The sequence below is a fragment of the Carex rostrata genome, chromosome 25 (assembly GCF_964058835.1).
Source record: "Carex rostrata chromosome 25, lpCarRost1.2, whole genome shotgun sequence".
Lineage (NCBI taxonomy): Eukaryota > Viridiplantae > Streptophyta > Magnoliopsida > Poales > Cyperaceae > Carex > Carex rostrata.
In genome coordinates this window covers 2,349,609-2,370,921 of record NC_135942.1, presented here as the reverse complement: position 1 = coordinate 2,370,921, position 21,313 = coordinate 2,349,609, and the positions used below count along the sequence as shown (strand labels likewise).

The window sequence follows — 21,313 nt, the reverse complement described above, 5'->3', positions numbered from 1 at the left end:
CAAATAATTGTTTCTGTCACAATTACTTTGGTCTGAAATAGAACCGAACAAACATTATTTTAAATGAAAAAAAATCACATTTTTCTTTTTAAAATGTTTAATATTATATAATTATTTTAATTAATAAAATTATTACATATACTTAATTAAATAAATTGAATCATAACATACCAATAATTATTATTTTATAAAATACAAATATTTTTTATAATTAAATAAGGTGTATTTAATGAGTATAATACTTTTCTTCTTATTACTTAGTTTACCATTATCATGATTCAATTTTTAGTATCTGTATTATATAATAAATAAAGTACATATAAAGAGAGCGCCAACAGAAATATTTCATGATGTCTGAGTGCATGTGTCCGAATCAGTTTTGGTCTTTAGTCCCACCATTAAAATTATAGAGAACAGAGAGTGCTTATATAATACCTCTTATTAAGCAGATACAAAGCACTAGAGGAAAAAGACAAAAAAGTTTAGTTTTAATTGAGCTGAAGAAGAGAGGAGAGAGAAGATGGGAAAAAATAAATTCAGTCAGAGCTCCGTTTTTAATTCCTACCAACTTGTATTGATATAGGAACTGTGATGGGAACAAATATAGGAATAATTGAAAAAAATTTGTCTGTCCGAACGGGTTTGTGAACTTAAGTGGGAATCAGTCTCAAATTCCATCAATTTTCTGTGGGAACGGAGCTGCCGAACAGGGCCTAAATGTGTGTGTTCAAACTTATTCTCTCATCAAATACTTGAAAAATAAATCTGTCAATGTTCTGAACGCAAAAGTGCAGTCAGACTAATGAGGCAGCTGTCTTTTTCTTCTTTGAATTAGTTTCAGCCCTTTTCAGAACTGTACCAGTTATATCTTTATGTTAGCAAAAGCAGTATAAACATACAGAGGTAAAACCTAAAAAAAAAAAAAAATTAAAGCATAAAATGCATAATATGTGACAGTAAAATTTGAAATAAAATCTTCACAATCACAAAGATAGAATTCTAACTGCTAAACTACAAAAGCACATTTAACACTTTATGAGGAGATAAATCATATAAAGACTTAAAAAATTATATTAAATTTTAATATACATGATTAAAAATTTAAAATCATAAGAACAGCTATGCAAAGTCTGTACATCACAAAAGTGAGGTTTTGGAATAAAAATAATTATTATTGAGAAAAGAACTTTCCTATCGGCTAGTAAACAATAACTGTCCTGTCAGCAATTTTTCCACCTGATTGCAAAAAATTGGTTTTCATTACAGCAAATGATTATCAGCACGCTCTCAAATGGTACAATGGTAGAGATCTTCAGCCTCTCCCACAAAACTCTCCTCTCCAGTCCGATAATATACAAATTATCTTAAAAATACTAACCTCACAAATTTTAGATTTATATATATAATTTGTATTTATTTTATCTATTGCGTACTAAAATGATATGTTAATATTGACCAGCAAGCCGAGAGAATTCTCTCTGACAAGCCAGTTAGTTTCCATCAGAAAATAGTCCAAAACTCAGTATTCCTGACATGCCTACAACTATACACTTTGCCTACCCCCAAAGAAAAAAGAAATAACTAATGGATTGTGCACATCATCTAATAGTTGCGGTTTTGCTTTAACAGTTATCACTACCTTCTCTTTTGCTCTTTTGATGTGTGACAATATGATCTACTATACCAATTTCAAATTGTGAAAAACTGTGTTTCTCATGAACTAAACCCAACACCGTTCCCCAATGTTGTTTGGTATGCCAGTGACAAAACCTAGATTTACGGCAAATTAATCTATAGCATAGAGCGTAAACATGCACATTAGTAAAAGAGAATTTGTAGGGAACATTTACTACAATTATTTCATGTCACAGCCTAACCTACATGAATGGATACGATAAATATATATCAACCAGCCCCTAGTGCACACATTTGCTACACAACTGGCACATTATCACAAAGGCTGCATCTCCAAATCTACGTGTTCATTGTTGTGGGCCCTGCTGTCAGAGGAAGATTCAGTGTTCATCTGGTTTGCATTCATTTCTTGAACTGGAGGAGGGTTCACTACAGTCATAGGACTGGCCGAGTTGTCAGATAGACGGTTCTTCATTTCTCGATGCTCCTGGCATATGGCGCACCAATGCATGCAACAGTGCACGGCACATGGATCACATGGGGAATTCTGACAAAAAATGTTAACACAGTTACAAGTAGGTTCATAAATGACATCCTCACCCCCCCACACCCCCTCAGCCTCCCCGCAATAAAAAAAAATATGTGTTTCATTACAAGGGGTTAGGTTATAAAGACACAAAACTTCTTTGACAACTTTTGCAATACTTATCAAAATTAGAAATTAAAAACAATAGATATGTTCTTTGTAATTTAGACATGCCGCAAATCAAATTTGGTGAAATTTAAGACCAATCAGTCGTACATCAAGCAAATTTAAAAAATTAATTGCTCACTTTTATTGACGTTTGATCAGTAACCAGAGGATTTTAAAATTATCTGAATTTGATACATGACTTACCTAAATGATTAAGAACACAACCATAAATTTTTAGTTTTGTGTGACAATTTTGACATCATTGTCATGATTGTCATATATACCTTCACTTCATTTACAGACTTCCAAATCTTTATTCTTGCTTTTTTTTTTCTTTTTCTTTTTGGCTTTTCCTGTACCTTTCAATTTTTCAAAGCAGATCCTGGATTTTGTTAAGCTGGCATTTCATGAAAAAGTTGTGCGCTTTATTCCATAATAGACAAAGTTCACTACTACCTACTTTCCAGCATCAATTACTAATAAGGAATCCATGCCTTTTTCTTCATAAACAACTGATATAGATACGAGTATAATAGTTATTGGAACAGGTAAGTTATAAAAATTGTCTTACCTTAAGATGGTATTTCTTCTGGAGAGATTGTCGGAATAAGCCAGTATAAATACCGCACATCCACCAACTAAAAACTAGACCTTCTCCTATGAGAAAAGAAGTTCTTGGATCTATTCCATGGAATACTGCAGTTGCTATTGCAAGAGCTATTCCACCTTCTACACAAAAGGCATGGCATAAGCAAGGCTTCGTCCATGGTATATCCTCTCTCATTCTCTCCACATTTCGACCAAATAGCACACATGGGCAGAAGAGTCCAGTCCAGCCTAGAGGGGGTTGGGGGTTTAAGGGAATGTTAAGGGTATAATCAATAATCATATGAATTTGTGCTTGTAATCTGCTAATCTAAACAGGTACTTAACCTGACTGGTACACAGTGACTTGCAAACACTTCTAGAGATACAATTGAGCTCTATTCAGCTTAAAAATATATGCCCATTTACAAACTAACAGAAAATAGGTATGTATATCGAGGTTCAATTTTACTATGCTGTGATTTCACTGTACTAGGTTGCCTTGGAACCCTCCAACTTGATCAGGAGACTAAAGTTGGGCCAGGTCAGCTCCTATGTCAGACCTGGTCAAGCAGGAGTTGGGCCACAAAGGATAATTTATTTATTCTTACAAGAATTTAAGAAAATTATGGATTTTTACCAATTTCAACAAAGCAAAAGATAAAGCATCTATAAATTTTGTTAGATTTGTACTTGTATAGATTTTTCATCTAAATTGATAAAAGCGAAACACATCTGTGGAAATATGTTCATTTCAAACAAAAATATATCCTGATAATGCTACCATCTCAACTATCGAGAACTAGTCATGCAATAGCTGCAATTGCATGAACAGCCAGCATAGCATAATTTGAAAAGACATTACATGGAGAAATTAAGAAAAAATGTACTTACAACTGTCAGTGTCGTGCATACAGTCAAAGATACTGCTAGTCCAGGGCTCATCAGATGGTGGGGAATAGCTCTCTGGTAGCGTCTGCCCACATTCACTGCAACGCCTCCCGTCCAACTATTTTTTTACATTAAAAAAGAGCCAATGAAAAAGAAACACAGTTAAGAGAAGCATATTGTGGGAAAATTAAAAATGGGGATGTTTCACGCATACCATTGGAAAAAACCAATATAGTGAATATACTTTGTGATATCAGAGTATATAAATATTTTAGAAGCAGCAGAAATATCATGCATAACTGTAAGAAACATGAGAAATATCATTTTTACCAGGGGCCCGGAAGTAAGCACTGGGGAAAGGGCTAAGCATCCCCCCCCCACCTCAATGAACTGAAAGTTTTCCATTTTATCCTTTTATATTTTTTACAAAAAATCTTACCATTAGGCCCCTCATATAATGAAGTTACATGAACCCCCAAAAATCTCAATTTTCTAATTCCACCCCGGAATTCTTTACCCTCTCTTCCCATGAAGGAGGCTATGAAGTTAGGGGCTTCATATTTTCTATTCTCACTGGATGTATAAGATATTTTCCATTTTGTGCAGCTACGTGGAAATTTTGCATTTTCATAAATTTAAAATTTATATAATTCTGGGAAAAAGTAATTCTCTGAGGGTATAACTGTAAGAATATAGTGTGCATATCCAAATTTTGAAAATAATGTCTTTGTACTGAAGTCTTGTCTTTTTATTTGTTAATAAAATTTTACTGCTCATCGAAAATAAAAACAGCTATTAAATGATTTGGTAGTAGTCACATAACAGAAGTCACACGCTGCAACTCACTGGAAAAAAGTTGAAAATTGGAACTCACTTTTAGTTAGTACATCTAATTGGAATCCTGGCTGTCCATGGTATTAGAAAAGGGTACATAAGGAAAGACTTACAATTACAGGTTTTCATTTTTCATAACAAAATAACCAGTCTTCCAATTGCTAAATTGAGGCTCAAATCTGAGTAATGAATGTAAACGGTTCACCCACAAATCACAAGCGATAGTAGATAAAAATATATGGGCAAAAAAACAAAAATAACTACAATTGAGTATTAGACAATTAACGCGAAAACAATGAAAATATGTTGAACCTGAGGGACATGAACGGGGAGGTTGAGCTCTCCTGGTCTGATGTCCTCTAATGGCGCCTCCGCCTGATCTTTTGTTAGCTTTACATACCTCTCCGGCATCTCTGAGTCCCTCTCTCCCTCCTCGCGTCGGTTACAATGACCTCCTAGTAGAAAGTAACTGTAGTTGCAAATCAGGAGATCTGAAGCAAAGTGCTCTTCTCTTTCTATCTCTAGAAGTTAATATCCTCTCCATTTGAGTCAAGTAGAACGGTGTCAGGGACAGAGTCGGTCGAGTCCGGACTCCGGATGCTTGAGGTAACTCAAAGTTTGAGTTTGGATCTGGACCGTCCGATCAGAAGGATCTGGACCAATCCTGTTTAAAGCAGTGTTGCAAAAAATTACCATTTAGACCAATTAATTGACTGATTAGTTATTGGCGGCGACTAAATTGTTATGAATTTTTTCAATTAATTGTTCAATTATTTTCAATTATAATCAATTATTCTCGATTAATTATTTGGTAATATTATGTCCGTTCGGCGAGTGCATACCGTTATTTCAAAGTAGAAAGCACGGGCCTTTAATATTCGTGAGTTCGGATCTAAATTCAAAATTTGAGTTACCTTAGTTGATAAGTTGATATTGAATTGAGGTCGGTCAGGAACTCAGGATAAAAAAAATAGCATTTATTTTATTTTATGCCGCGCACAAATTGTAAAATCAAATAACGCCACATGTATTTTATTCGTTACATGAAATAAAAAATTCTATGTTAAAATCCATACCCGACAGAAAGAAAATCTCGTTTTAGACGAAATTGGATGCATGTCATTCAAAATTTTGAAATTATATTAATTTTTTTCATTATATTTCGAACTCATCAGATATAATCTTCTAAATTTATTATATTTTCTATACAAATTATATTTATAGAAAATTATCTTTTTATCGTTATACTTAACAAAAACGTACTGATTTTCACTGTAGCATTTAAAATAAAAATAAAACTTGACCGTTGTTTTTTTTTTTTGGAAATTCGATTCACTAATATTTCAAACGCATCACACATAATCTTCTAAATCTATTATATTTTCTATAAAAATTTATGTTTATAAACAAATTTTATTAATAAAAGTTGGAGACTTAGATATCAAACCACCCAACTATTTAATATCCACAAATGATTAATACATTTTCGGTTTCGGACACACGACCTCCCGCACATAGAGCCCCGTCTTTGTCACTTGACTAGTGACTAGTTCTCATATCTTTTTATTGTTATGATAAGCAAAAAAAAGTGTCGATTTTTTTCACTTGAGCATTTTAAAAATTTAATTTAAACCTATACCACACTATTTTGAAAAAATGGATTCGCTAATATTTCAAAAAAATAATTTAAAACTATACCTCTATTACGTTTTCTATAAAATTTTACATTTATAAAGAAAATATTTTGTTGTTGTGCTAAACAAGAAAAAAAAACGTGTCGATTTTTTTACCATAGCATTTAAAAAAAAAAAACCTATTCAGGTTGAAAGAAGGTTATTCATAAAGGAGCAGGTTAATAATTTCATATCTAAATAATATTAAAGTTCTTTAGCATAAACTAAATAATGAAGAAGACAAACAAAAAAATTATTTATATTTCGGGAGAAATAAGGAATTTTAAAGTTTTGGATAAATTCAAATTTTAAAATTAAAATAAAAACACTCCTCAAGAAATGATTGCTTAAAGATTACACTGCATCTTTGTGGGTGGAATAGAAAATGGCAGTGTGTATATTGAAATTGAAAAAATAATATCGATGCAGATGTTCTTAATGGAGATGTTCAGATTAATGGTAATATATAGCTCCCCTCTTTTTTCCATTTCCTTTCCTTTATGCCCATTTTCCAGGCATGATGCATATCAGCAGAGACTTTCTGTTCAGAATACCCTTTTTAGGCAAAATCACTCATCTTTTGTTTGATCTGGCATGCATCAGGTATTCAGGTCATGGATCACATATTTTATCTCACCGATGTGCATATTTTTGGAAAATAGCATCGCCTTACAAGGTCAAGAAAGTAACCTTTCGACGGAGCTCTCATTTGTTGGATGTTATCTTAAGATTTGATTATATCTTACATGATCTAAAACTTTGCTAATTGGTAAAAGTTGGTTAGAGCTGATAGAACTGAGTTTAAATATTTCAAAGGAACAAGCATGTTGAATTCTGTTTTTATGAAAATAAGCTCTACCGATTGCTTCATCGCATATAAAATAGGTATGATAAACTGTTTTTCTATTTGTGGATCGGTTAAGCTGTTTTTCATAAAAAAAACAAGTCAAGCTTGCTTGTTTCGTTAAAATAATTAAGTTCAGTTCTATTTTTTTTTGTAAAAAATCGAGCTGAAAACATGATCCTTTTAATTTTTTTTATTGATATTAATTGTTATTTTAAAGTGATTAAAGTAAGAATTGTAATATTAATAAAATGAGTGAGTTTAGACCGAAATTTTTAAAATTACCATTTTTCCATAATTATTAAACTAAAACACCATTTTCGCCTGGATCTTCGAAATTTCGCATGGCCGCTTCCGTCAGAAGTGGGCACCTGGAGCTGGGCCGCTTCGGAGGGAAGCGGGCACATTTGTGGGCCGCATTTCAGGGAAGCGGGCTGGGCCGCTGTTCGCTTCTCAGAGTGTGCTTACAAAGTTCCAAATACAACTAATTGTACTTGTTTTAAACCTTGAATCCACTCACGTCTAGGATTGCAAGTGTACAATCCTATCCGTGTAGTAAAATAAGGTATCGATCCTCAGGGACGGTTAAACTCAATTCTAGACTTTCACAAATCCAAGTTAGGTACTAGAAGTTTGAAGAATTGGGTTTGATTTGTTTCAATTTCTAAATTTCAAAAGACAATTCAATTAAAGGTAAATGAAAGTGATTAAAAGGTTTGGTTTTGAATCAATTATAAAAGGTGTTCTTAGGGTTTCAGACTTCATCTCCAAACTTTTCCTTCTCTGGACCTATCATACAACTCGCATCATCTCTGATGCGACCTGTGTGATGCGACTCGCATCATCTCTGATGCGGGTCGCATGGCCCTCGAGCAGAGCTGACATGAGTTCGTATCTAAATTGATTTCTTGTGCGAGGCTTCGACCTGTGGCTCTCGCCTACTGGTATCTAACCTAGATTGATTGTCTGGTTAACTAGAAGTATCTATAACCTCTCGATAATAGAAATTTCACCTCTCGGTTACTATTGATCTTAGATCTACTTCAAGTGCTCAATTACAATTACAAGATACATCAAGGCCTAATTACTAGAAGAGATGCTATAGACATCTAACAGTAGACAATCAAGAATCAATCAAGAAATCACAATCAAGCAAACAATGAATACTCAAACAACAATCACACAAGTTCAACATTAGATCAAAACATCATTCAACTCAAAGAAAAGGTTTGGAGATTACATCTTAACCCTAAGAAACAGGGATCTACTCAAGCATAACAAAAGTAAACATGAAAGAGAGAGAGAATAAGCAAATCATGATGGAGCTCGAAGATCCAAATTAGATTGGAGAGGATCTTGAAATCTTCCCTTCTCTTCTTCTTCAATCAAGCTCCAACCTCCTTCTTCTCTCTTGATCTTCGCTCTTTTTGTGTTCTGGAATGTAGAGGGGGAAAAAGCTCCTCGAATTCTGGCATAGGACCTCCTTATATAGGCAACAGAGTTGACTTTGGGCTTGTCAGATTTAATTTGAACTGGGCGGCAACAGTTGATGCGACTCGCATCATGTGGATGCGACTCGCATCAGATGGTCTTCAAGAGAGAGCAGTGAGGGTCGCATCGCAGGTCGCTTTGGGCTTGGATGCGACTCGCATCATATGAATGCGACTCGCATCAGAGCTTCCTGAAGTCTGCCAATTGCCTGATTTTGCCCAATTTCGCCTGATTCCTGCAAAGTAAGAACCAAAACTTAGCAGTACCACATTCTATGGATGTTCAATGTAAAAGGCACCCTTTGTTGGTTCAAAACATAGATTTTTGTATGGAAACAAGTCGAAATGATAGGTCTAATAATGTGATAACAGCCGCATTTCAGGGAAGCGGGCTGGCCGCTTTGGGGGGTAGCGGCCACGCCTCAACGCGCCACAGCGGCCATGGTACGGTATAAATCCCCCACAACCTCGTTTTTTTTATATCATTCCTCATTCTGATCCATCCCTTCAAATCAGGTAATTTTCTTCTTCTTTCTAAATTTAAATTTTAGTTTAAAGTAGGAGTAGGAGTAGTAGTAAGGTAAATATTTAGAGTTTAGGATCAGATAATTATGAAATTATACCAAAATAATTATGAAATGGTAGGAAAATTGATTATTGATCAAAATAATTGTAAAATTGTACCAAAATTGATTATTTGACCAAAATAATTATCGTATTGTACCAAAATTATGAAAATTAGTTATTGACCAAAATAATTAATACCCAAACTATAATTATTTTTTGAAATTTAATTTGAAATCATAATAAGACCAAAATAAATACAGCATGGCATCTATGGGATCTGGACCGTCTTCTAGTAGGGATGTACCTTCTTCCAGTAGAGGTGCACCAGTACCCACTCCATATGAGATGTCACAGTATGTCGACGCGGCATTGACATCTGTGGTCCCCGGTATCCGGCACCGCACTGATCGGGTATCAGACTTTCTCTGGTACCCGAATGCGGAGCACCGTATCTTGGAGGCTGCCACTGGAGTAAGTTTTATATTATTAATAAAATTATAATTTTATTTCAAATTTTATTTTCAAATTTTATTTCAAATTTTATTAATAATTTTTTTTTTAATTTAGGGACTAGATACAGTTACAGTACGCCACAACAAAATGTGGCTTAAGTACCAAAAGGCATATGCAGGGACGTTGCGTGCCATGGGATTGTACCAGCTATCCCAGATGGCCGAGGAGATTGCCGATCCGGGATTGTGCTCTGGGCTCATTGAGCGATGGCGTCCCGAGACCCACTCATTTCATCTCCCCCACGCTGAGATGACAGTCACCCTACAGGATGTCAGTTGTCTATGGGGCATGACCATTGTCGGGGAGCCTGTGACGGGCGTCGAGTATGGAGATTTCAGATCCTTGTGCGAGGACCTGCTGGGGATACCGCACGTTGCTTTGCAGAAAGAGAAGAAGAGAGGCTCCAAGACACAGATCTCTCCAGGTATCATCAGCTTGGCAAAGCTGAGAACCGCCTTCAAGGAGTTTCCAGCTGCTAGTAGTCGTCCCCCTCGGGTATGTAAATTTTATCTTATTTACTTATACAAAATTTCAGTTTTCTTCTAAATAATATTTTAATTAAAATAAATAACAGGCCACCATTGATCAGCACTTGCGTGCATACATTTTGGAGATGATCACAGTCAAATTGTTCCCTGATTCACACGGAGATCAGGTACGGCTGTGCTATCTCCCATTGCTGGCTGATTTGCCCAATGCGAGCAAGTACAATTGGGGGGCTGCGACTCTCGCATGCTTGTATAGGTGTGTGACTTGAAATTATTGTTTACAAATTTCAATATGAAAAATATCATCACTACACCGGTTGTTGACACTAACATTGTACAGGGGTCTTAATCAAGCATGTCTGAAGAAGAACAAGACATTTATTGGACCATGCATGTTGTTGCAGCATTGGTCCTAGGCGCATCTGATTGTTGGCCGTCCGACAATCACTTGCAAGACAGATGTGCCAGATTGGGGCAGACCCGAGCCAGACACATGCCCTGCATATGCGCATATGTGGAGCTATCCGAAGACCTATATCGGGGCAAGTCATGGCGGGACTCTCGGCATCAATCACTGGAGACAGGAGATCGAGCATCTCAAGGATGATCCAGAGTATGTTACGTGGCAGCCCTACAGAGAATATGTAAGTTTTTATTTGATTTAAAATTTGATCTAAATAAATTTGTAAATCTTGGCACATCTGATTGATGTAAGTGTTAAAATCTATGAATTCAGCTCGAGGTAAACGGGGTACATCAGACCTATCTTGAGATACTACCCGAGAGATGTCGGCAGCAGGAGCGTTACTGGCGTGCAGAGGTGCCCCTCATATGTTTTCAGGTACCGTATTTGAATTTATTTTACAAATTTTAGCTATGACAACATTTATTAAAAAACCTACTAAATTCAGATTATCGAGCATCATTACCCCGGTCGGGTCATGAGACAGTTTGGATTGAGGCAGACAGCTCCTCCCCCAGAGCCGATCAGTGAGGATGTTTGGTGACAGCTTCATTTGGCCAGAGACATCTCTCCGGGCAGAGACTGGGCGCACTGGTACATATCATACGTACAGCTGGCATCCGCTATCGACCCACCTATAGCTGATGAGCACCGTCACATGGATGTACCGCCAGTGTAAGAATCTCTCTTTTTAATCTCTCTGGTTAATGGATGATACGTCGCATTGATGAATTTTTTTCAAAAAAATACAGGCCTTATAGAGATTGGTATCAGGAGTGTGGCGCGTACACGGTGTACTTAGAGGGGTGTATCACCGACAACCCTCACGAGCGTGCACCGAGGTCGAGGGATCGGCGAGGACGAGTTCATGGTATCATTCCAGCCGGCGCACCGTTTGCATCTACGATATGTTTACTTTTAAAAACTTGTAATATTTACATCTGTACAACATTTCTACGTTGTACTTACTTATAATTTTGCAGGCTTTATATCTGGTGAAGAGCTGTGTCATAGCGGCGACAATGGCCACAGTGCGAGGCTGGAAGAGACTCGGAAAAGCTATTCTAAAGCACAATGTACCTACCGTCTGCCAATGTGGGTACAAGATGCGCCTAGACTCTCTCCTGAGATGTGCAGGATTGCCTGGATGTGATCAGATTGATGACATATCGAATGAGCCTAATATATACGTCCGATACGGTGGTGACGAGGCATTGTGGGCTTCAGTCCAGGATGCTCAGACTGTCGGTCAGGCGTTCGATAGAGGACAAGAGACGCTTAGGAGGCGCTTTGCAGAGCAGGCTGTCCCTACTCAGGAGCAGGCCATCCCTACTCAGGAGCAGATCCCTACTCAGTTTTTCTCTACGCAGGTAAGTTATTTTTTTAATATATACAACTCGTGCATTTTTTTTTTTAAAAATGATGCATAACTTGTTTGTAAATTTGTAGGAGGAGGGACTCGGCTTCAATATCGACCCAAACCCTGATGGTTTGTATTCTCCGGGTTATGATCCGACCCAGTCGATTCCTCCTGCATATCTACCAGGGTTCACTATGCCGCACCCCTTTCCACACTTTCCTGGCAGCTCACAGCCTACGCAGTATCCTCCCATTCCGGACTTTGCTGGCACCTCCACACAGTATCATCCCGGTACGTACTTTCCAGGCATCTCCATGGATGATCCTATCGTGAGAGCTACCTACGGTATGGTACCGACTCAGGAGTCTGGACACACAGTTGCATTTGGTCCTGCAGTCCAGCAGTCAGCTGAGATTGAGGAGGTCGAGGCCGTTGAGTCAGATGATTCTCTCGACCACACGCCACTCGCAGTGCGGATTAAGGGTTTGAGGACTAGGAGGCCGAGGCACCCATTCAGTCCTTCTGACTTTTAGGTTGTTGTTTGTTTTTGTACTTTTTTTTTACTCTAGTGTTGTCATATACTGTGATTTGTTATATCAGGGTGCTTATCTTTCTTTCATGTTGTTATTTATTGTACTATTTTGCTTTTATCTTTCATTATTTTTCGTCACAGTAAATCTGAACGTAACGATTTTGTAAAACAAACAATAAAACAACAAATAAATCACAAATAAATCAAAACAAACAATAATAGTGCGCCTAAATAGGTGTCTGCATGTTAATACAATAAACGAGTAAACAAACAATAAATCACAAATCTAAACTTGACCGTCGGATAAAAATACATTGCTTGCCTCTTTCTCAACCTGAAAATTTAATAACAAAAATTTAATATTTCAGGGTGCCCTCTGCCCCAGGAAGCGGCCCTGGCCGCTGGCCCCCAAAGCGGCCCATAAAAGGTGCCCGCTTCCCTGCGAAGCGGCCCAGATCTAAGTGCCCGCTGGCCCTGGAAGCGGCCATGCGAGATCTGATAAATCCAAACAAAATTGGTGTTTTAGTTTAATATTTATTATAAAATGGTATTTTTAAAAATATCGGGAGTTTAGATGAAGAAACAACTAATTTTAAATTTTGATGGAAAAATATCTAAACAATGAAGTTATGATGGGTGTATATCTAAATTCTATATTTCACTGCATAATTTTAGTAGAAATGAGAGATGAACCTGAATTTTTTTATCAATAGGGAAAAAAATTGAAAAATCGAAATAAGGATAGGATTTCGTGAAATTTTATAATATAGAAAAACCGTTATGGTTTATCACGTCCAGGGAATGTTATGGTTCATACAGTTTGGCTAATTTAAACAATAATTTGAAATTGCTCTGCTACTAAAAAAAAGGAAAAAAAATCTGAACGTTATGGTGTATAACGTCTAATACCGTAGCAACCTTTTATTTTATCTTAATGACTTGTCAATGGTATTGGAATTTCATTTGGCAAGACCCATCTCATATTACTGAAATCAAATAATTACATCAGTTCTTTAGAGCTAAAGCTCTATCCATCGCCTAATCAAAAACAAGTTATCAGAAATAATGTGCAATTAATGATTACAAGCTCATTAATAGAAATAAATCAAATAATAAAGGCTTTTCAAACGCGAACGGGAAATGAAACACAATAATAAAACGCGCTCGCCCTGCGTTAGACGATTTTCTTTGGGCTTCTCTGGAGCCCAGAATACCGGAATCCGGACCCAGCGGCCCAAACAATGCGACACGAAGTTCCCAAACGCGAGAAGCACAGAAATCAGAGTGATTCGATTCTCTCTTTGCACAGCAGGGGCGGCACGATGAATTTTGTCCGATGTCCGGTCATATCCGTTCGATTTTCTTTAAGATTCGTGTGAACAACTCAAGATTGCTGAGAATTGAGGTTGCACGAGTCTTGATGTTTATTGGACGGATTCAACCTGTTATTGTACATAATTTAGTCCTATGACCATCGGACTGATCCCATTACTACTCTTTGCACTGGCGGGAACCGTACCGTCAGACTTGGCCAGTAGTAGTACAACACCCACAAGGCCCCAATCACCCTCGTTCCTCCGTCTCTCTCTCTCTCTTTCACTGATAAGCCTAACCTAGTCGATCGGACATGGAAGAAGGGGATGCGGGTGGTGGAGGCGATCGATCCAGCTTTGTAATTGGTTTAATTGAGAATAGAGCAAAAGAAGTATATTTTCCCTTTCTACCTGTGACATCTCTCCTTCACTTATTTGATTGTTTAGATAATGCGTTCAGGCCTCTAGAAGTAAAAATAAAATAAAAAATTCTCTTAAAAAAACTTATACTGACAGTAGATGAAAAAAAGAGAGTCCATGAGTCAGCCTCAGCTACGCCCATACTAATTTTGCACTTCTTTTTCTTTTTTTGGTGATAAGCTTTCCTTTTTGTATTGCTGAGATTCAACTGTTCATTACTTTAACAAATTGTGCATGTTTTTTTACTTCTGTACTTTAAGGTTGGTGTGGCAGCTTTGGATCTAAGATCAGCCTCTCTTCACCTCTCTCAATACATTGAAACAAGCCGTTCTTATCAGAATACAAAGACTTTATTACATTTCTATGACCCGATGGTCATAATTGTTGCACCAGTTAAAATGGCACCAGATGGCATGTCAGGAGTCTCTGAACTAGTCGATAAGTATTTTCCTTCAAACAGAAAGGTTTTATATTGTTTTCTTTGAAATTATAGGAAATTATAGATTTTTTTACTTTTTTCATATTTTTTTAACATTTTTGTGGTTAATGATTTTTCTTAGGTTACAATGGCAAGAGGTTGTTTTGATGATACCAAGGTATATTTTCTGAAAGATCTTACTAGCTTATACCAGATAGGTACTGTACTTTAGTGCAGAAAATCAGGCCATGAATATAAAACAAGAGGAAATCAATTAAAGAAGCTCAACAATGAAAAACCGTGTCATTGTTGGTACAGTAGTTTTGCAATATATCATGAGACTTGTATGCTACCACCACATGGTAGCAAACAATTCTCCAATTGTTGCTACATTGTCTATTTAATTGGCTTAATCATAATATTAATTCTGTGAAGGGTGCCACATTGGTTAAGAATTTATCAGCCAAAGAGCCATCAGTACTTGGATTGGATGCATACCATAAGCAATACTATCTCTGCCTAGCTTCGGCTGCCGCTACTGTAAAATGGTAAAGTTAAAAAGTAGATACATATTTTGCTTAGATAGCAACCACCGTCTTATTTTGATTTGCATGTCAACTGAGCCATTTTTTAACAAGCTTTTGTTTTGTGATAGGACTGAGGCAGAGAAAGGCATAGTAGTCATGAACAACTCTCTAACGGTATTGTTTTGCATATAACTCCCTGCATATCAATTTGGGCACTCAATTTCTCAGGCTATACTAATTTATTTTCAGGTAACATTCAATGGCTCATTCGACCATATGAACATTGATGCTACAAGGTACTTGTTATTTTGATGCACCCATGAAACATCTGTACCTAATTTAAGATCATGGTAAGAACTTATTGGCTTTGTTTTACCAGTGTTAAAATTCTGGAATTAATTGAACCATTACACACTGAACTTTGGGGCACTAGCAACAAAAAGAAGAGCGTCTTTCAAATGCTAAAGACTACTAGGACTACTGGAGGGTACTTTCACTTTCTACCATTTTTCTGTCTTTATTATAATTTGGAATTGTTTCTAGATTTATATATATTAGTATTTTCAGGACACGATTACTTAGAGCCAACCTACTTCAACCACTAAAAGATTTAGAGACAATACATGCTCGCCTTGATTGCTTAGTATGCGTTACTTCTTCTTGTATTATATGATTTGACAAATTTTATATATATATTATTGGTTGATTGTACCATTTTTTTCCCTTTAATAAAAGATATTTAATTTTAGGACGAGCTTATGAGCAATGAAGAACTTTTCTTTGGGTTGACACAAGGTCTTCGCAAATTTCCAAAAGAGACAGGTAGGATGCAGTCGTACCAAATAACATGTAAAATGAAGTTGGTAAATAATAATTTCTTCAGGACTCTGTTGGCAGATAAGGTGCTGTGTCATTTCTGCTTCAAGCCAAAGAAGGTAACAGATGAAGTGCTGAAGTCTCCAAATGGAAGAAAGAGCCAAATGCTTATCTCTGACATAATTGTTTTAAAGACTGCTTTGGATGCCTTGCCATTTCTATCTATGGTAAATGCGAGCACACAAATTTCTCTCAAACTACTTTTAAGTGCCTTTTCTTATCATGTAGTTATATAGTTACTGCATACACTACTGTTATTCTTGCTTTCTGTGTATTGCCAAATTTTACTATTACTGGTACTGCTGCTGAGTCCCAACCTCTACATGACCTGATAATAATATTGAATTAATGTCAGGTTTTAAAGGATGCAAAGAGCTCCCTTCTCTCCAACATTTTTAGGACCATCTGTGAAAACCCTAAATACTCTGAGATGAGAAACAGGTTCTTTTTTTTTCAGTCACTTTTCGCTCTTAACCCTGTCAATTGTTATGTTAGCTTAATTCACTCTTTATTATTTTCAAACCCTAGAATTGGTGAGTCAATAGATGAAGACGCTGTGCATTCAAGGGCTACTTTTGTTGCATGGACCCAACAATGTTTTGCAATTAAAGCTGGCATAGATGGCCTTCTAGATGTGGCAAGGCGTTCATTTTGTGACACTAGCGAAGGTACTTATTGATTTTTATTTTTGTCTGTACTTTACATATGCTGACGAAATTCCCTTAAAATTCTATGTATATATGCTATTAATCTTCAACCTTGTTAAAAATCTAACTTGCCTGAAAAAACCGTTGCTAAGTGCAGCTATACATGATCTAGCTACCAAGTACAGAGAAGAATTTAACATGCCAAATCTGAAAATACCATATAACAATCGGCAAGGGTTCTACTTCAGCATTCCTCAGAAGGAGATAAGTGGGAGGCTGCCAGATAAATTCATCCAGGTCTTGAGCTCTCTTCCTAATGAACTCTATAGTTTAATAAAAAGAGATATATCTTTACTGTCTGTGCCAGTTGTGTAAAATATGTCACTAAATGCATTTGTAGGTTGTGAAACATGGAAAGAATGTACACTGTTCAAGCTTTGAACTCGCATCGGTAATTTTATGTGGAAGCTAGTTATGAAATATAATAATGTTGTTCATTATGTATCACTTGTGTGATTGGTGTTCAGTTATTATGTTTCAGCTGAATGCAAGGAACAAATCTGCTGCGGCTGAATGTTTCATGCGAAGTGAACTCTGTTTGGAAGGTTACAACTGTTTCTCTGAGAAAAGCTTTTTGTGAATCCAAAAGAACCCTAAAATGTCATGGATATTTTCCAAAAAAATGAGAAATTGTATGTCCCAAAAACAGTATCGAGCCAGAAAATATTTTAGAGTGGGGCAACACGTGCTCATATTTTTTTTAGTGGGATATAATATCTGTTTACTTTGGATTATAAACATAATTTTCTATCATTTTCAAAAACATCATAGAGAAAACAAAGTTAAATATTTTTCCCTCTAGCCCCATCTTGCCCACACCTACCTCAGCCCCTGCACGATAAAGCACAAGAAACATGATGTTTGCCCTCTACCAGTAAATTGCAAATCCCTTGCTACAGCCCTTGTAGAGAAGAACAGTGATTGACAGAGGTAGTTTGGGCACCTTTTGAAAATATGACGCACTAGGACATTGAGGATCTTCTTATTTTGAAGGGGCGCAGCTCATATTTCCTCTATTTTCTATGGGTGCACTGGTTATTGCTCCATTTGCTGAGGCATGAATAATACAGCCTATTATGAACTTTGGTTGGGCTACAAATGGAAAAGACCTTTATTTCATGTCATGATGTGATTTTGTGGAGTCATGTCGCAGCCTTTAATCCCTAACATAGTCCTTTGGTTATTCATTTGAGTAACACTCACCATAATAATTAAATTTATAAAGGACTAATGGATGCAATAAGAGAGGATATTGCCATTTTGACCCTGCTAGCAGAGGTGCTGTGCTTCCTTGACATGATGGTTAATTCTTTTGCACATACTGTTTCCACTAAGTTAGTTGGCCGATATACCCGGCCTGAGTTTACAGGTAAGGTTTTTATGTCTAATTTTTTGTTGGAAATAATATTCTTCTGTTTTTCCCATAATGAGAAAATATCACTTATGTGAATACTGCCCTACTAGCATTATGACCAATGCCCTACTCTGTTCATCCTGTTTCTTTCTAAAAAGAAATGAGATACCCCTCCTTCGTCATTAACCATTGGCGGTTGTGGGCGAGGTGAATTCTGGATTCATTCTCAGCTTTTATTTGTGTTCTCTTATCATGTTGGATAAGTTTTCCTATTTTTTTAATTTTGTTTTATCAGAAAGTGGTCCTTTGGCAATAGATGCTGGGAGACACCCAATTCTTGAAAGCCTGCATTTGGATTATATTGTATGTTTTTCTTTCCCATTTCTGTTAGATTTGCAACTGCTATGATTTGACTCAATCAAGACACTAGTTATTTTAACCTTGGTAATGCTTAAAAAAGTAGCATTTGTTGTCATGCAGCCTAATAACATATTCCTTTCTGAAGCATCCAACATGGCAATTGTCACTGGTCCAAATATGTAAGATCCATTTTGCACACTCTGGCAACATATAATGACATCCTTTTTGCAAAATGTTGTGTTGCAGTGGCTTTTATGTAATTAGTTTTTTAACTTTATGAGGTAGGAGTGGGAAAAGCACGTATCTTATGCAAATATGTCTAATAGTAATCCTAGCTCAGATTGGCTGTTATGTACCAGCCCGTTTCGCATCTCTAAGAGTAACTGATCGAATTTTCACACGAATTGGTATGGAGGACAGCATAGAAAGCAATTCTAGCACGGTACTGTAATTTCCTTGAATTTTCTTTGGTCTTATTCTTAGTTTATAACTGAAGAACTTAAAATTTTGCATAGTTTTGCAAACCTCCTTTATTTGCATAAACATTTTGCAGAAATGTCCTTGAGAAACTTTTCATGGTTTGCAAAATGTCCTTGTCTCATGTTATCCTCTTATATGGCCAGATGCAAACACGAAAGTAAAAGACTAATAGGATATCTTGGCATATGGACTAAAGCGTCCTCTTCTTGCTTGAGTTTAGCTATTTATTGAGCCAACACATTTTCTTAACATAAATACTAGAAGTTTGTAAACCTCTCGTGCCAAATTAACAACTCTGTATGCAATTTTGAGATCTTGCTTTCATAACCACACTAATAGGTATTCAATTTTGAGCAGTTTATGACGGAAATGAAAGAGATGGCATTCATTCTTCAGAATTTATCTCCAAAGTATATCTCCATACACGTCTTGAATGTTTTCTTGCATTTGCATCCTTGCAAAATGAATTGAGGAATGTTTCCTCATCAAGTGTCATTTACATGAATGCCCCTTTGTTATTCAATAATTTGCATTCTTTTCCAGGCTGGTGCAACAAAGAGCATTGCTGATAACAGCATTTTTCTAACATTTTACATGGTTTGCATGCAAAAAAAATTATCCCCCCCCCCATTATTTTGGTCTGAGGGGAACAATTGGTTATAATTCTGCAGAAGTTTAATAGTAATAGATGAATTAGGAAGGGCTACTTCTTCAACTGATGGATTTGCAATTGCATGGAGTTGTTGTGAGCATCTCTTGTCTACTAATGCGTAAGTTGCAAAGCTCTTTTCCAGTGGTGCACTTGTACGTGCATTTGGCACAAACACCTTTTGGGTTGAAGTTTTGATTTGTCTAGAAAGTGAAATACATGGAGGATACTTACCTTATATACATTTAATTAGGTATACCATTTTTGCAACACACATGGAGGGACTATCAGAACTAGCTAGCTTATATCCCAATGTGAAGATTCTCCATTTTGAGGTTGATCTGAGAAACAATCGCTTAGATTTCAAGGTACATTTCTGACAAGTATCATTTACTATTAAATTTTCATAACATCAGTTCATTATGCTAGATTTGACTTCACATATGTTTGTGTCAGTTCAATCTGAAGGACGGACCCAGGGGGGTCCCACACTATGGCCTCCTACTGGCTGGAGTTGCTGGATTACCAAGCACTGTTATTGAAACTGCAACGCAAATTACTTCCAGGATCACTGAAGAGGTAGATTCCAAACCCTAATATTTTGAGTGAGGCTATGGTACTATGCATAGCAGATTGGTCTGTACTATGGTTCAATATCTCCATTTTCGAAGTCTAAATAATCGATTGGAACCGTTCAACACGATCTCTGTATAAAAGTGTACTTGTAGATTAATTTTTACTTTTTTTAGATTTTTTTTGGATAGCTAGAAAATCACTTGATCTAAAAATTCCAGACCATTCAAAAGTAGTGATCTTCTTTGTTTCTGAAAAAGTAGGTTATTTTTTTTTTATATGTAAAATTTAGTCTGCAAGTGCATTTTCATATGGAGATCACAGATTGACTATTTGGATTTCGGAAAGGAAAATATTGATATGTAGTACATACCAATCTGTGCTATGAATAGTACCATAGCCTCACTCACATTTTTCTCTCTTTATTGATAAGTTGCTTGGCTTGGTGAAATCCAACTGTTCTTCATACGGAATTCTACCTTTAAATTTTTGTGTTTGACTGTAGGAGGTGAAAAGGATTGATACCAACTGTGAAGAGCACGAATCAATGCAAATGGCATACCGGATAGCACAAAGATTAATATGCTTGAAATATACAAACCAAAGTGAAGCGAATATCAGACAAGCACTTAAAGATCTCAAAGAGTGTTATCTCGAGGGCCGGTTACCATCTTAAAATTTTATCTTTAAGTTTACATTATTAAGCACTTGAAAAATAGAAGAGAAAAGTCTAGACTCCTGAATCAATGAGAAATTTATTGAGCCTGTGGAATATAGATCTGATGATATTAATCGTTGACTCCTGTGACGATTAAAAATCTATACACGTGCTATCCAGTAGTTGTGTATCCCCCGTGTTACAAGATGCAATTCCGTGTGAAGACAATGTATCTTTTATCCTCTATAAAATAAAGAATAGTAATTCTAGTATACATCCTATCTTTAAAATCAATGGATGAATATCTAAAAACAATTTTTTTGATGGGGTATAGTTGTCTTTATTTTTTAAAATCGAATAATATTTTTCAAATATATGTATCATAGAAATTGAGTGTGTTAAAATTATC

General features: G+C 36.3%; 2 protein-coding genes across 5 annotated transcripts; one reads left to right on the top strand and one right to left on the bottom strand.

Annotated features, from left to right (window-relative positions):
- Positions 1 to 1,775: 1,775 nt before the first annotated feature.
- LOC144543614 (cell number regulator 6-like) lies at positions 1,776 to 5,151 on the bottom strand. The gene is made up of 5 exons (XM_078291939.1): positions 4,952 to 5,151; positions 3,809 to 3,923; positions 2,901 to 3,166; positions 1,939 to 2,182; positions 1,776 to 1,877 (listed from the first exon to the last, which is right to left on the bottom strand). Exons 1-4 carry the CDS (start codon positions 5,048 to 5,050, stop codon positions 1,952 to 1,954), a joined length of 711 nt encoding a protein of 236 aa, XP_078148065.1. The 5' UTR covers positions 5,051 to 5,151; the 3' UTR covers positions 1,776 to 1,877; positions 1,939 to 1,951.
- Positions 5,152 to 14,108: 8,957 nt separating this feature from the next.
- MSH4 (MUTS-like protein 4) lies at positions 14,109 to 21,176 on the top strand. 4 transcript variants are annotated; one of them, XM_078291951.1, is made up of 24 exons: positions 14,109 to 14,274; positions 14,563 to 14,766; positions 14,863 to 14,898; positions 15,156 to 15,268; positions 15,376 to 15,421; positions 15,497 to 15,543; positions 15,627 to 15,734; positions 15,815 to 15,890; positions 15,997 to 16,069; positions 16,145 to 16,290; positions 16,479 to 16,564; positions 16,652 to 16,791; positions 16,928 to 17,067; positions 17,171 to 17,221; positions 17,312 to 17,375; positions 18,056 to 18,199; positions 18,480 to 18,547; positions 18,665 to 18,723; positions 18,830 to 18,986; positions 19,382 to 19,434; positions 19,696 to 19,794; positions 19,927 to 20,041; positions 20,130 to 20,252; positions 20,752 to 21,176. In XM_078291951.1, exons 1-24 carry the CDS (start codon positions 14,197 to 14,199, stop codon positions 20,920 to 20,922), a joined length of 2,397 nt encoding a protein of 798 aa, XP_078148077.1. In that variant the 5' UTR covers positions 14,109 to 14,196; the 3' UTR covers positions 20,923 to 21,176. The 4 variants fall into 4 exon arrangements, 2 of the variants coding, with proteins under 2 accessions (XP_078148077.1, XP_078148079.1); XR_013508022.1 differs by lacking the exons at positions 20,130 to 20,252; positions 20,752 to 21,176 and adding an exon at positions 19,568 to 19,621 and having other exon boundaries at positions 19,722 to 19,794; positions 19,927 to 19,947; XM_078291953.1 differs by lacking the exons at positions 14,109 to 14,274; positions 15,156 to 15,268 and having other exon boundaries at positions 14,653 to 14,766.
- The last annotated feature ends 137 nt before the right edge of the window (positions 21,177 to 21,313 follow it).